General features: G+C 34.4%; 1 protein-coding gene across 3 annotated transcripts; it reads right to left on the minus strand.

The window, feature by feature from the left end:
- Nucleotides 1–324: 324 nt before the first annotated feature.
- On the minus strand, nt 325–9,264 carry LOC144563774 (uncharacterized). 3 transcript variants are annotated; one of them, XM_078313231.1, is made up of 12 exons: nt 9,120–9,264; nt 8,896–9,033; nt 8,381–8,507; nt 7,656–7,786; nt 6,958–7,093; nt 6,338–6,516; nt 5,555–5,795; nt 4,369–4,461; nt 3,290–3,435; nt 1,489–1,596; nt 1,318–1,406; nt 325–836 (listed from the first exon to the last, which is right to left on the minus strand). In XM_078313231.1, exons 1-12 carry the CDS (start codon nt 9,186–9,188, stop codon nt 359–361), a joined length of 1,935 nt encoding a protein of 644 aa, XP_078169357.1. In that variant the 5' UTR covers nt 9,189–9,264; the 3' UTR covers nt 325–358. The 3 variants fall into 3 exon arrangements, with proteins under 3 accessions (XP_078169357.1, XP_078169358.1, XP_078169359.1); XM_078313232.1 differs by having other exon boundaries at nt 746–846; XM_078313233.1 differs by lacking the exon at nt 1,318–1,406 and having other exon boundaries at nt 746–836.
- Nucleotides 9,265–12,086: the final 2,822 nt, after the last annotated feature.

A 12,086-nucleotide genomic window follows, 5' to 3' on the forward strand; every position in this document is an offset into this window, starting at 1 on the left:
CACTAATCACTCTCCTTTGCAAAAAAAAAAAAGGAATAAAATAAATAAACATAGAATTCTGGTTTGTAAATGAATGATTTTGGAAATGAGAAAAAATGACACTTCGTTTGTCACTTGCTCTAATAAAGAAAAGGAATAAGTGATTTTTTTTCCTTTATTTTTAAACTGTACAATATATCTGCAGTTTACAGCTGCTTAACATGTAGTAAAGAGCCTATATCGAGGGACCCAAAGAAACAGTGTACATTTGATTATGTTTAAAATCATCATGCAGAAAATTTTATGAACAAAAAAAGACTATACTAGAGTATTTGCAACACTATGTTTTCTGTTTTTGTGATAATCACTTTCTAAGTTTCTATATTTTGGTCCTTTTCTTCATTCTCTGAAAACTGGGCCTCATAGGCTGGCTGGCCTGGCTCTGAGTCAGATTCAAATTCAAATTTGAATTTGAATTTGAATTTGAATCAAATGGTAGAAGCGGTCTCTTCATCTTCCCAGCAACATCATTAACAGGTACAGCAGAAGCATTCTTCCTCTGCTGTCTCTTTGGCTTGGGAGGCTCAAGCCTCTCCAAAATTCTGGTGGTTTTTTCATCCATAGGTTTACTTTGTGACAAAATATTGGAATTTGTGGCCTCGGATTTCAACTTCAAGTTCACAGAGGGCGATTGGGAACTTCCATCGTCATCCAAAATCACAAGCTGCTCCCAATCTTCAGTGACACGTGAAGAGATTCTGTTCTCTTTTTCAGTAGAAATGTTGGGCCTTGGTGAGTGTATTGAATTGAGAATGTTTGGCTTCAGGCTTGTCTTGGGACAAATTGGAGCTAGAGATCTGTAAATGACTAATAATTCATAATTAGCAAAAAAAAAAAAAAAGGGGACAATAGATAATTTCTCTCTGTCATATGTTAATATTCGTTTTGACATTGCACATTAAAATTATTTCCGAAGGATGTTGCAACATTCTCAGAGTACACAGACTCTTTATTAACTTCATGAAATCAAGTACTTATCTTCAATAATTGACCCTTTCATTATTTTTTTTTCATAGCTTTGTAGGCCTTTCTTTATTGGGGCTTCTACCGGTTGTTTAATGTTTTTCTGTTTCTCTTATAGATTTGCTCTGAAACCAAACTATGAGGTGAAATTTCAGAAAATGTTGGCTTGATTGCAGAGCTGAAGCTTAATCATGGCCTAATCAAGAGTATGTTGGGCAAGGACGTGAAAAGTTTAGCAAAAGAACATAATAATAAAAGGTCAATAAGCAATACTAGTATGGGCTGAGCATTTTCTACTAGGGTTTTGGTTTTTACCTGAACTGTAGACTCTCCTTCACTAGCCCATTTAGCTTTGTGTGGAAACCTCTCTCATGCTCCAGGGGGTTATACTTTTTCACTGCAATCTGGGGAGAAGAAATGATGTCTAAAGATACAGGTTATACTTTTTCATGCTTTTGAAAGAATATATCAAAATAACACAATAACCTTTGAAAGAGAAGCTTGAATGGAGCTCTCAACCTCCTTTGGCAATCTTAGATCACAGGTACGGCTCATATCAGGCATAGGTAGTATCTCTTCTGACCCAGCAAGTCTCTGTCAACAAATCAAAATAATAACCAGTCACATATAATGTCTTATGAAGATGATAAAAATAAACAAAAGATGAGCACTGTAAAACAAGTATCACATATGCCCCTGACACACATTGGAAGTGTCCGCCATATTACCCACGAAAAATAACAAATGAGGTTTCCTATTTCTTGTATATCATTATCTAGAAAGAAATATAGCCAAAGAAGCCCGAGTTGCACAATTTTGTGGGTATACTATTGAAAACTTTTGTTTTGCAATCCTGTGCATGAGGTGCATGATATTTCACATTTAAAAAGGTTAAAAATCTACACCACTCGAAAGCATTTGAAAATATATACTAAACGTTTTTAGCATTTGCAATTGAAGTCTTACATTTCTTAGATTATGTTTACATACTTTGGTCCTTTTATGGAAATAGCACCTCATCATCCAAAAATATATTTTTAAGCCGGGCAAAAGATGGTACAGCCCTTTTCATTAATACAAATTAACCTGTTCATACATAACTAGACTAAGGAAGCCAAATTTAAGCCCCCAGTGCTTCATTTTAGTTTAACTTGAGCTTAGGAAAAAGAGAAAGGGAAGGGAAAAAGAACCTAGCTAGAGTTCTGGTAGCAATTTAAACAATTAAAAGGATAGCAACTTCTTCAAATGACAGCAGTTGCATGCAGCTATATCCAGATATCTCATAACATATTGTCTTAGTTAGAGAAGATATTATCAGTTAAGATATTGGGGTTATTTAAAAATAACAGAATACTTATGGCCTGGAAAATGAAACTATGGAAATATAATGATATGAAAGTTATGGAAAGAAGAAAAAAATATTTTTTGTTTTGGACTTGGTACAATCCAAAGTCATCATTCTGTTTGGCTCTAAGAGACAAACGAATGAAGATTTTAGGAAGTCGTTCTTTTTTCAAGAATTAGGTTCAATACTGGATCAACAATCGGGCTTAATAGCATGATATAACTGCATACTAGCAGTGATACCCTCAGAAAGGATAAACCAAGAAGACAACAATGCAGAAATGAATTTCCAATTTTCTATAGTGCAAAAATTAAATCATCAGTTGCTGTAGAAAATTGATGCACCTTCCATGTCTTTACAGAAATGAGTTTAGACTACCAATTAGCTTCTCATTAAAGTGCTTACGATTACAACTATAGAGAAATGGTACAACGGGCAAGAGGGAAAGAAAAACTAGGGGTGAGGTACTCAGTTTAGCAGAGAACATAATTTCTAATCATAGTTGCACAAGATCTTAATGGGTTAAAAATATGTTTTGAATTGAAGCATTATTGGTAGTTCCATCTTATAATTCTGGTTCTTAATTTACATATGGGCCCTTTTTTCTTCTATTGTTCGAATCAGTCTCTTTGCAAAAATGGAAGGGGAAGGCTGCCTAGAAATTCCATTCCCAGACCCCACAACATGTGTTAAATATGTTTTGGCACTGGGTATGCCCATTTCTTTTATTACTGAGAAGAACTTTTACTGAGCCTGATATGAAGTCTCCATGGGTTAAATATGTCACCACTTGTGAAATTAAGGGCCCATAATTCTTGTATTTAGTTATCTTCAATTTTTTAACCAATAATGAATTGATAATGAACAGTAGGTGTTCCATTTTTCTTTTGCAAAAAACTTCAAAAAATATCACGAGAAAAAGAAATAAATAAATTCAAGTACCCGAAGAAGCATTTGCCCGTTTTGGGAAGGTAAAAGGAGATAATAGCACATAAAAGAAGCATCTCTCATTGTCTCTGTATTGCACGTAGAAGAGCATACCAGGCCTTGGTCTAGATTGAAGAGGGCCCCACACAGCCCTTTAAAAACTGCAGTTCAGCAAATTCAAACAGGAGAATGTTTCAAGGGAAACAAGAAAGTTAAAAGACGACTGTAAATGTAGTTCAGTACCTTTAGAACTACTTGTCATTGTTTTTCTATTGACTTGCTATTTTTATTGATGGATGCTAATTTTCACTCACCAGAGTAATTTTTGCCCTAGGCTTGCCCATTTATGGTTGGCACCACATTGCTTGCATGTGCCAACCCTACTTGTGTTAAGTGAGAACTATAATTCACACTTAACACAAGCAGGGTCTGTTGAAGTAGCTCGGGTCCATTGATGCGGGAACCCAAGACGAAATTACCCTGGGCCAGTGAAATTTTTCTCTTTTTTTCTTCGGTTGGATTAAAAAAAAAAAAAAAAAAAGATTAAGCAAAAGGCTACTACTGTCTTAACCAAGGCCCAAGTGCAGAGTAGGTAATAAAAATATGCAAGAATGAATTCTGAGGCCTAGAGGACATAGTTTGGAGTTAATCTTGCAAAAACAAAGCTGGTCCTATATTAAGGCAGAATAGCCCAATAGACAGCTGGCTTATACAAAATTAGATTTAAAAAATAATTGAGGCTTAATCAGAGTTAATTTGCTCAAACAAAAATTATTCAAGCCATGGAATATTAAGAATTGTAGGTTGAAAAAGGCCCTTTAGTTAGAAGACCTAAGAACTCTTAATCGACCTAAGAACCCTAAGTAATAGCAAAAGAAAGAAAAAAAAATCACTAGAGAGCGAAACCCTGTCCATGTGAGGCATTTCTCTTAATGCCCACAACACGTGGAAATTAACAATTACCCTTAATTGAAATCAGTGGTTGAGTATAAAATTTGTGAAACCCACAAGTCTTACCAAAAAGATCCATACAGATAGCAACCAAAAATATGAATATGAAAGTCAAAAGAAAGAAAAGAAAAGGTTATACAAACTTTGGATATTTTCGTCGGCATTGCTAACATCCAAACCCATTTCATCTTCGCTGGAAGATGGAGATACTCTGTATGATGAGCCCACTATCACACCTTCAGCAAAAATCATAATTTAACCTTAACATATATAATGGATAATATATCTGATCTGGTATATTTTCAATCTTCCAATTATTAGAATTCAGTAAAGCAGAGTTAATTAATTTAAGCAGAAGCTCAGAGCCCTTTAATTCAATGTAAAAGGTAGCCCTTGATGGTTGGCACCTTTACCTGCCAGTGCTTATGAACGCCAATATGTTATCTAACACAAGTCCCTGTAGGACTGTTCGGACATGATTGGCATGGTACGGCATTATGCTAATGGTAATCGTAATATATTAGAGTACATAACAGCATTTTGAACTGATTTTTCAAAAACATTGTTTCTTGCAGATATTCAAGTGCTTGACTTTTGAACCAAACTAGCTCAAGTGGTAAGCCACTTGCACGAATTCCAACAGGACATGGGTTCAAGCCCTGCTGTCACAAAAAGGAGCAGGGCTTTTTAGGTTCCTTCATCACTCAAAATATAATACTGACATTTGCAATTTCATAACAATAAAGACAATTTTTTTCTTCTTTTACTGGTAAGTTTGTGCGTTTCAAGTTAATCTGTGCCACTCAAAACACTCAATCTATCATGTATATCCTGCATATCAAGAACTCACATACAGACCAAGAAATCATTGACAGTATTGTAATTTATAAATCTATGAAACAAAATTATATCCGCTTTATTGCTTTATTAAAAATTGCCTGAAACTACCTCACCTTTCTTTTTTGGGTAAATTAGGGTAAGGTTTGGCATCTCTGATGAAACTGGGGATATTCATTATTTTCTATGGTATTGAGATGTACTTGTACTTGTACCATAATATGCATTCTGTTTTGAGGTTTATAAAAGCCATCAATGAAAGCATTCTTTCAACTTAGCTGGGACCCATCTAATTTCATTTTTTTTGGGCTCTTATTTATACCAACAATTATTATTCTTTTCCTTTTTCTGTTGCTCCCATTTGGGGCTGGGGCGGGGTTTTTTCTTTTGAGGAAAAGCTGGGGCAGGGTCATTGAGGCAGTGAATTAAGGGTGTTATTTCACTAAACATAATCAGTATTTTACATGTTATAATAACCCACATAACTAGTACCTTCATCAAGTGAGGCCAAACTGGTACGCTCTATCACATTAAAAGAGATAGGTGAAGAGACTCTTTGCATGCTGGAGCCGCTGTCAAAGGAGGGAAGGAATAGGATGTTGTCCTTTCCAATCCTAATTGAATTCTCAATTATGTCCGAAAACTCTAGCTCGTGACCAGAAACTTGGCACCAGCTTTTCTGTTTGCCAGTGGTGGTGGACGTACTGATCAGGAGGCCATGGCATTGGCATGCCTACTGGTTTAAAAAAATTATGACAATTACTTCTAGATATCTCAATATTTTTCCTTTTCTTTTCCCTTTTTTTTTTGAAGGTTAGTGGCTAATTGCCAACTAACGATTGTATTAATAAGAAAACTATTTGCAAGATCAGGAAATCTGGTTTACTCTAAATTAGTTTACAATCAGATTATAGGCTAAAAAGCGCACTTTCCCTTTTTTTTATGCTATTGTTTGTTTTCTCTGGGTTTATCCTTTAATTAGCTACAGTTTCCTATGTAAAAATCTTCATTTCTTCTTTTCATTATCTTTATTTTACATGTAAACTGAAAACATAATATTCTCAAACTGTTTTGCTTGATTCAATTCACATTAGGCTTGGGGGAAAGCATGATACAATTAGAGGCAGCAATATGGTCGACATTTTAACAGATTGCACCAGCACCACCAAACTAACCCAAGGTCAAGTACCAGTTGCAGGTATCTCAAGAGTGTGTAATTGGACAGTAAAATAAACATTATTTGCAAAAAAGTTTCAATTGCGAAACTGCTCATACCTGACATGGCATGAAACCATCCATGATATGATTGGTAGTCGCAACCAAATTGCAAGACATTTTGTTTGAAGAACCAAAAATAGCATTCTTGAAGTGAAAAATTGCCTGAAGTGGCTCCTCTATGTCTCTCATTAGCTCTTCTAACCATATCTTAAACAAGCCATGCAACACTGGAGTATCTACATAATACTTGAACATTTAAATTTAAAATAAAAAATACCCTTTATCTCTGACAAACGAGGAACCACCCAGCTTCGAGAGTATATTCCTTAATTTGGTTGATACATTTTTTGGCCGAGTGCAGATTTTCGTAATTAATAGACTGCTATGCCATTTATTTATATGCTATACACCTTTTCAAACTTATAAGGTTAAAGTAATAAAAAAAAGTCTATGGTGTGTTGTACAGGCACATAAAGAACCATACCAAAAACTAATTGCTATACTGCATTGGTCCTTCTTTATTATTTTTCTTAAAAAACAAGTGAGCAAAAGAAAAGTAGTACAACCTAGTTACCACCAAATCTATCTCACCAAGCCTGCTGTGCTCATATGCAATAATATACCACTTATATCAACCAATGCAGGCCACGCATCTGGGATATTTATTTGAAACTTACCAGGAGTGTACTGCCTGATGACACAATTTTCAAGGTCACAAATTTTGTCGCAAAATTCCATGATTCTGTCATCTGGTAAAATGTAAGCAGATTCAAGTATAACAAACTCGACTGAAATGCACTGATCAGCTGCATCCTGAAATTCAGATCACAATAAATAACATGGGTACCCTTAGCTCTTCAAAGTTTCCATATTACTATCTACCCCTTGCAGATCACTAGAAATCATTGCAAATATCACCTCCTCATTTACATAATTTCTTCAAAAAGTACCAAAACTACCTTCTAGGTACATTTTCGAGACTTTATGGAAAATAGATGTGCAAACTACGCTTCATATTTTGAAAAATATCACTTATGGATCCTCTCTTTTGGGATGCCACAGTATTCTCATTTTGCAACCCACACAGGGGTATATAATTTCATAACTTCCAATCTTGTAGAATTTTGCACCAGAGTCTTTTCACATGATAACAACATATAGTCATCAGAATCATTGCAATATTCACTATTCTTGTTTTGTCATGTAGTAGATATAAATAGAAAAACATGGTGCAGTCTAACAGAGGTACTGAACAGTAACCTATAAACAGAAAAGAAGCAAAAATTTCAAAAATAGGCCAAGGCAATTTTGGTGTTCTACTGAACCAAATTCATCATGTACAAAACAAAGTACAACAGAAAGAAACTTTTCATACCATGAGAGATCTTCTTAGTGCTTCAATGTCATTATATGGCGACATGCAAATGGCAATGACTTTCTTTGACACATCCTCATTACACCATGTATATAAAGCTTTGTTGCTAAGCAAATTTCCCCATAAAACATCTGCAACAAAGGCAGTATAATATGTGTTTCAAATTAAGACCCAAAAAGGTGCAAAGTCAAAATGAATCTCCATGAAATTTCATTTCCAAAAGTACTTCTACCTTTCTCTTTCTTCCTCACTATGAGACTTAATTATTTTTTTTTAGTTTTTAGTGTTTAGTGTTTACTGTACAAAACCACTAAATACCAGTCGTCAACTTAGTTTCAGTATGAGATAGCTACATGAAGTGGTTTTCGCCATATGTGAGTTCAAACTTAAATTTATAGTACCTCAAATGAGACCCAAATCATTAAAAGAAAAAAAAAGGAAGAGGCTTGTAAATTGGTAGGTGGACTTGGGCCAGACTCACTACATTTGAATTCACTTCATTAAAGTTTGAAACCAGAATAGGGCTTTATTGAGGTTTAGTTGCACAATTGAATCTTATTTAGGCTTGTCGGACGTTTATTTGCACAAATCAAGGCAAATTAATGCTTACTCGAGGCTCACAGTTGGAAGCTTAGTTGGGCCATGACTAAGGTTTAACTGTGCATGAAGCTTAGTTGGGGCTTAATTAAGGCATATTCGCAACATTGAGGTGAAGAAAGTTAAACCTTGGTCTGTAGTTTTAGTATTAGGATCTCCTAATTCATGAGAAAAGCTATCTTGAGGCAAGTTATTTACAGCCTGATGGAAATTTCTTAAACTAAATCTCTCTCCAGGAGTATAAGCTATCTTCAGCTGAAATTTAATTTTCAAAAAACAGAAAAGTGTAAATTACAAAGGTTACTTAAGAAAAAAGAAGTGATGCAATGTTGCAAAGCCTGATGACTTCTCTATATTAGGGTACCACTTAAAAAAAAAGTAATTAACCACACTATTGAAACTTAGATCAATTACTTCTAAGGGTACAAGAGGGCGGAGATTATACACATAACTTCAACGTGATACACATTTTGTTACAGTACTTGCTAGCATAAGTATCTAGAATTCTACAGTTTACGTAATTTGGTACAAAAGGAGGGTCCATAAAGTAACAAATTCACATAAATGACAAGTCCGAAGGTTCAATTTTAAAATTTTCAGGTTTGGAAGGTTACCGCCTAACCTTCCCGACAAAATTTATCACCTCAGAAGAAGGAGAACTTTTTATCCGATGGATATAGGCCAGAGCAAGCCGATCTGGTAGATGTGAGGTTGAAGAAGAACAGGTGTCCGTACGACTTTCTTGGGAAATCGCATAGTAATTAGAGAGCTGAAGCAAACACTGTACAGAAATGAGAAGATCCAATCAGGTGTACCGCAATATAAATTACTACAGAAAATTTAAGTTTTACAAAGCAAGAGAAATACCAGCTTGAGGTTGCGAAGGAGAGGAGGAGGAATGTTTCGTAAATCGAATAAGAAGCAGAGAAGCGCCATTGATGGAGACAATGTCGCTCTCTCTCTCACTCTAGCCCGTTAGTAGGTTAGATTGAGCAGGAAGCTTCAAACACTGGAGATGCTTTTTCTTGCGAAAGCTCCAACACTGGAGAGAAGGTCAGTTATACTTATACGAGTACGTATCCTCTGAGATATCTGATATTTTGCGTGACCGACGTGTCCGGTGCCTATTCGGGGGTAACGTAGGGGGCCAGTATTATTTGAGCTTTGAGATTCGCGTAGAACGTATTGAAACGATTAAGATTTTCCAAAAAGTCACGCAAAATATGAGATATCTCAGAGGATGAGGATTCATACTTATACACTCAGATTTTTCGGTTTTCCCTTGCCGCCTCAAACCGGGAAATGATCAGCTCAGCGATTCGAACCGTTCGATATTATGACGTACAGTCGAAATATATAAATCTTTTTAATCGAGTTCAGATTCAGTCGGGTATGAGGAATCTTTACCGTCCATTTCAATCTGGCACGAATCTTAAACACCTCATGCGCATCTAAAGCTGTTTTGAAAAATAATCGCTCAGCTGAAATTGTACAGAATGAATGCGGTACGCCGGACCGCCGGTACTGTAGACCCAGACGGCCATGCCCAGGAGTTGTTATCCGCCGTTGGTTCAACGTTAGAGTCGCGCAAGATGTCAATCAAACGGACCGTATCTTCTTTCCTTTTCCTCTAGCTTTTTCAGCAACGAAATACTTAAATGATAAACAAAAGAGTGAGTCTATGGTAATATGCATATCACGGGTTGTTACTGTGTTACGGCTCTATATTCATGTTTTTAAATCCTAACGGTCGATCCGAACCGTTCATCTTGTTCTCCATATTAATATGTGTTTGGAGACCAAATTTTACATTTTTTGAAATTTTTTTACTATTTTTTTAGATATTTAGAAAATCACTTGATCTGAAAATTCTGGACCATCCAAAAACAGTGATTTTCAATAAATCTAAAAAAATAGTAAAAAAATTTCAAAAAATGTAAAATTTGGTCTCCAAACACATATTAATATGGAAAACAAGATGAACGGTTCGGATCGACCGTTAGGATTTGAAAACTCGAATATAGAGCCGTAGCACGGTGCCAAATCGTGATATGCATATTACCATAGACTCACTCTAAACAAAATGTCTATAATGAAAGTAACAATAATTTGGGAATATTTTGCTAATATAATTTTTTTTTTACTGATACATCATCGTGCAAAAAATAAAAATACAACGATTCGATAATATGAACAAGATGGAAAATTTATGCCTGTCTAAATTAATTCAGTAATTAATTTAATAAAGTTCAAAAATATATGAAGTAATTAAGAAAAATTTGAGTTGTATAGTGCCATTCACGAAATGAAATAAAGCTCACTTTCTATCTTCTATTTTCTTTTGTCAGAACTCACTTTCATTATAATTAATTAAGATTTGGTACGCATCTGAATAATTTCTTCGACAAAGATGAAAACTATAACACGAGATGCATGCTATCATATTATTTATGTTGGCATCATATAACATTTATGGTGATTGGTGAAACAAAGGTACTTGGATTCTTTCATATTATTTGACATCTCCGACACATTTTATCTTATCTTTTTTATAAATTACATGAAAATTACAGATTCACATGATGATACACGACCAGTGATTAATGGGGCCACACATAGGCCATAGACCATATTTTGTAATTAATTTTATTTACTTTATTAAAAAGATAAGATAAAATGTGTCGTAGATGTCAAATAATATGAAAGAATCCAAGAACCTTTAATTGTTTCACGATTTCAAGCTGGAATTTTGGTTTTGGTTAGGTTTTACATTTTTCAAATGGCTAGCGCTATAAAATCTACATGTGAATCTTCTTCTTTTCGTAACATTAATTGTTCTCATTAATTTTAAAGCTACTATTAAAGTTAACCGTACTTGATACTTGCATTAAGTTGGTTTTGTAAACATTATTAAAGTTAACCGTACAATCAAAATCAGACGGCGTATATTGAATCAACATATTCTTGAATTGTTTAATTTTATTAGATGATTTTCGTATTAATACTTTACAAGGATCGGATCACACGCATCACAGTATTCAACTCCGTGTATTACTTGATAACAGTTACGCACTTCAATTCAAGAAAAATTCAAAATCAAAATTTTAGAAGTAATACGCCAGATTTCCCTTGTTTTGTAAAGGTTTATGCTCAATGCCATTAATTATGTCTTATTTCTTCTTCTTTATTTTCTCTCTCTTGCTCAAGTCAGCTCTCTCAATCTACACTAAACCGATTGGAGCATTTCCTCCTCTGATTTTTGATAACTTTTCAATTTTGTTTGTACTTATTTGATTTCCTTGAAATTAATTTTTTCTTGTCAAATTAGTAAAACAATATCAAAGCATAAATTGGACTTGAAAAATGGTACCATAAATTATGCTATTCTGATTTTTCTGTTAATTACAAAGCTTGTCGTCAATTAGTAGAATATTTTCCTTAAATTGATACCACTGGTATGCCATAATTTTCAATTATTAGAACATTTCACTTAAATTGGTACTACTTGTATTTCATAATTTTCAATTAGTATAACATTTCCCTTAAATTGGTATCACTAGCATAAGAATCTGATGGACGTAATTGTGTCATAGTGTTTTTAAATTACAAGTGTATAATCCTATCGAGTAATATAATGGAGTGTCGATCCACAGGGGATAAGGTTTAGGGTCTTAAACAATCAAATCACAATCTTTTGAAAGGCTAGACAAAATCAGAACTTGAGAGTTGTTAGTGATTAAAGATGTAAACTTTGTGTTTAAAGAAAATTATAAGTAAATAGAGTAGTAAAACAGGAGATATAAATTTATAGGATTTCGGCACACCATTGTTACT

The sequence above is a fragment of the Carex rostrata genome, chromosome 13 (genome assembly GCF_964058835.1).
Source record: "Carex rostrata chromosome 13, lpCarRost1.2, whole genome shotgun sequence".
In the NCBI taxonomy this organism is placed as follows: domain Eukaryota; kingdom Viridiplantae; phylum Streptophyta; class Magnoliopsida; order Poales; family Cyperaceae; genus Carex; species Carex rostrata.

What these genes read in the sequence shown, in the direction of transcription:
- LOC144563774 (XM_078313231.1), bottom strand. Translation starts at nt 9,188, where the DNA reads ATGGCGCTTCTCTGCTTCTTATTCGATTTACGAAACATTCCTCCTCCT. An exon ending in TCCTTCGCAACCTCAAGCTG is followed by an intron (nt 9,034 to 9,119) that starts GTATTTCTCTTG and finishes ATTTCTGTACAG; the next exon opens with TGTTTGCTTCAGCTCTCTAA. An exon ending in CACTAAGAAGATCTCTCATG is followed by an intron (nt 7,094 to 7,655) that starts GTATGAAAAGTT and finishes TCTGAATTTCAG; the next exon opens with GATGCAGCTGATCAGTGCAT.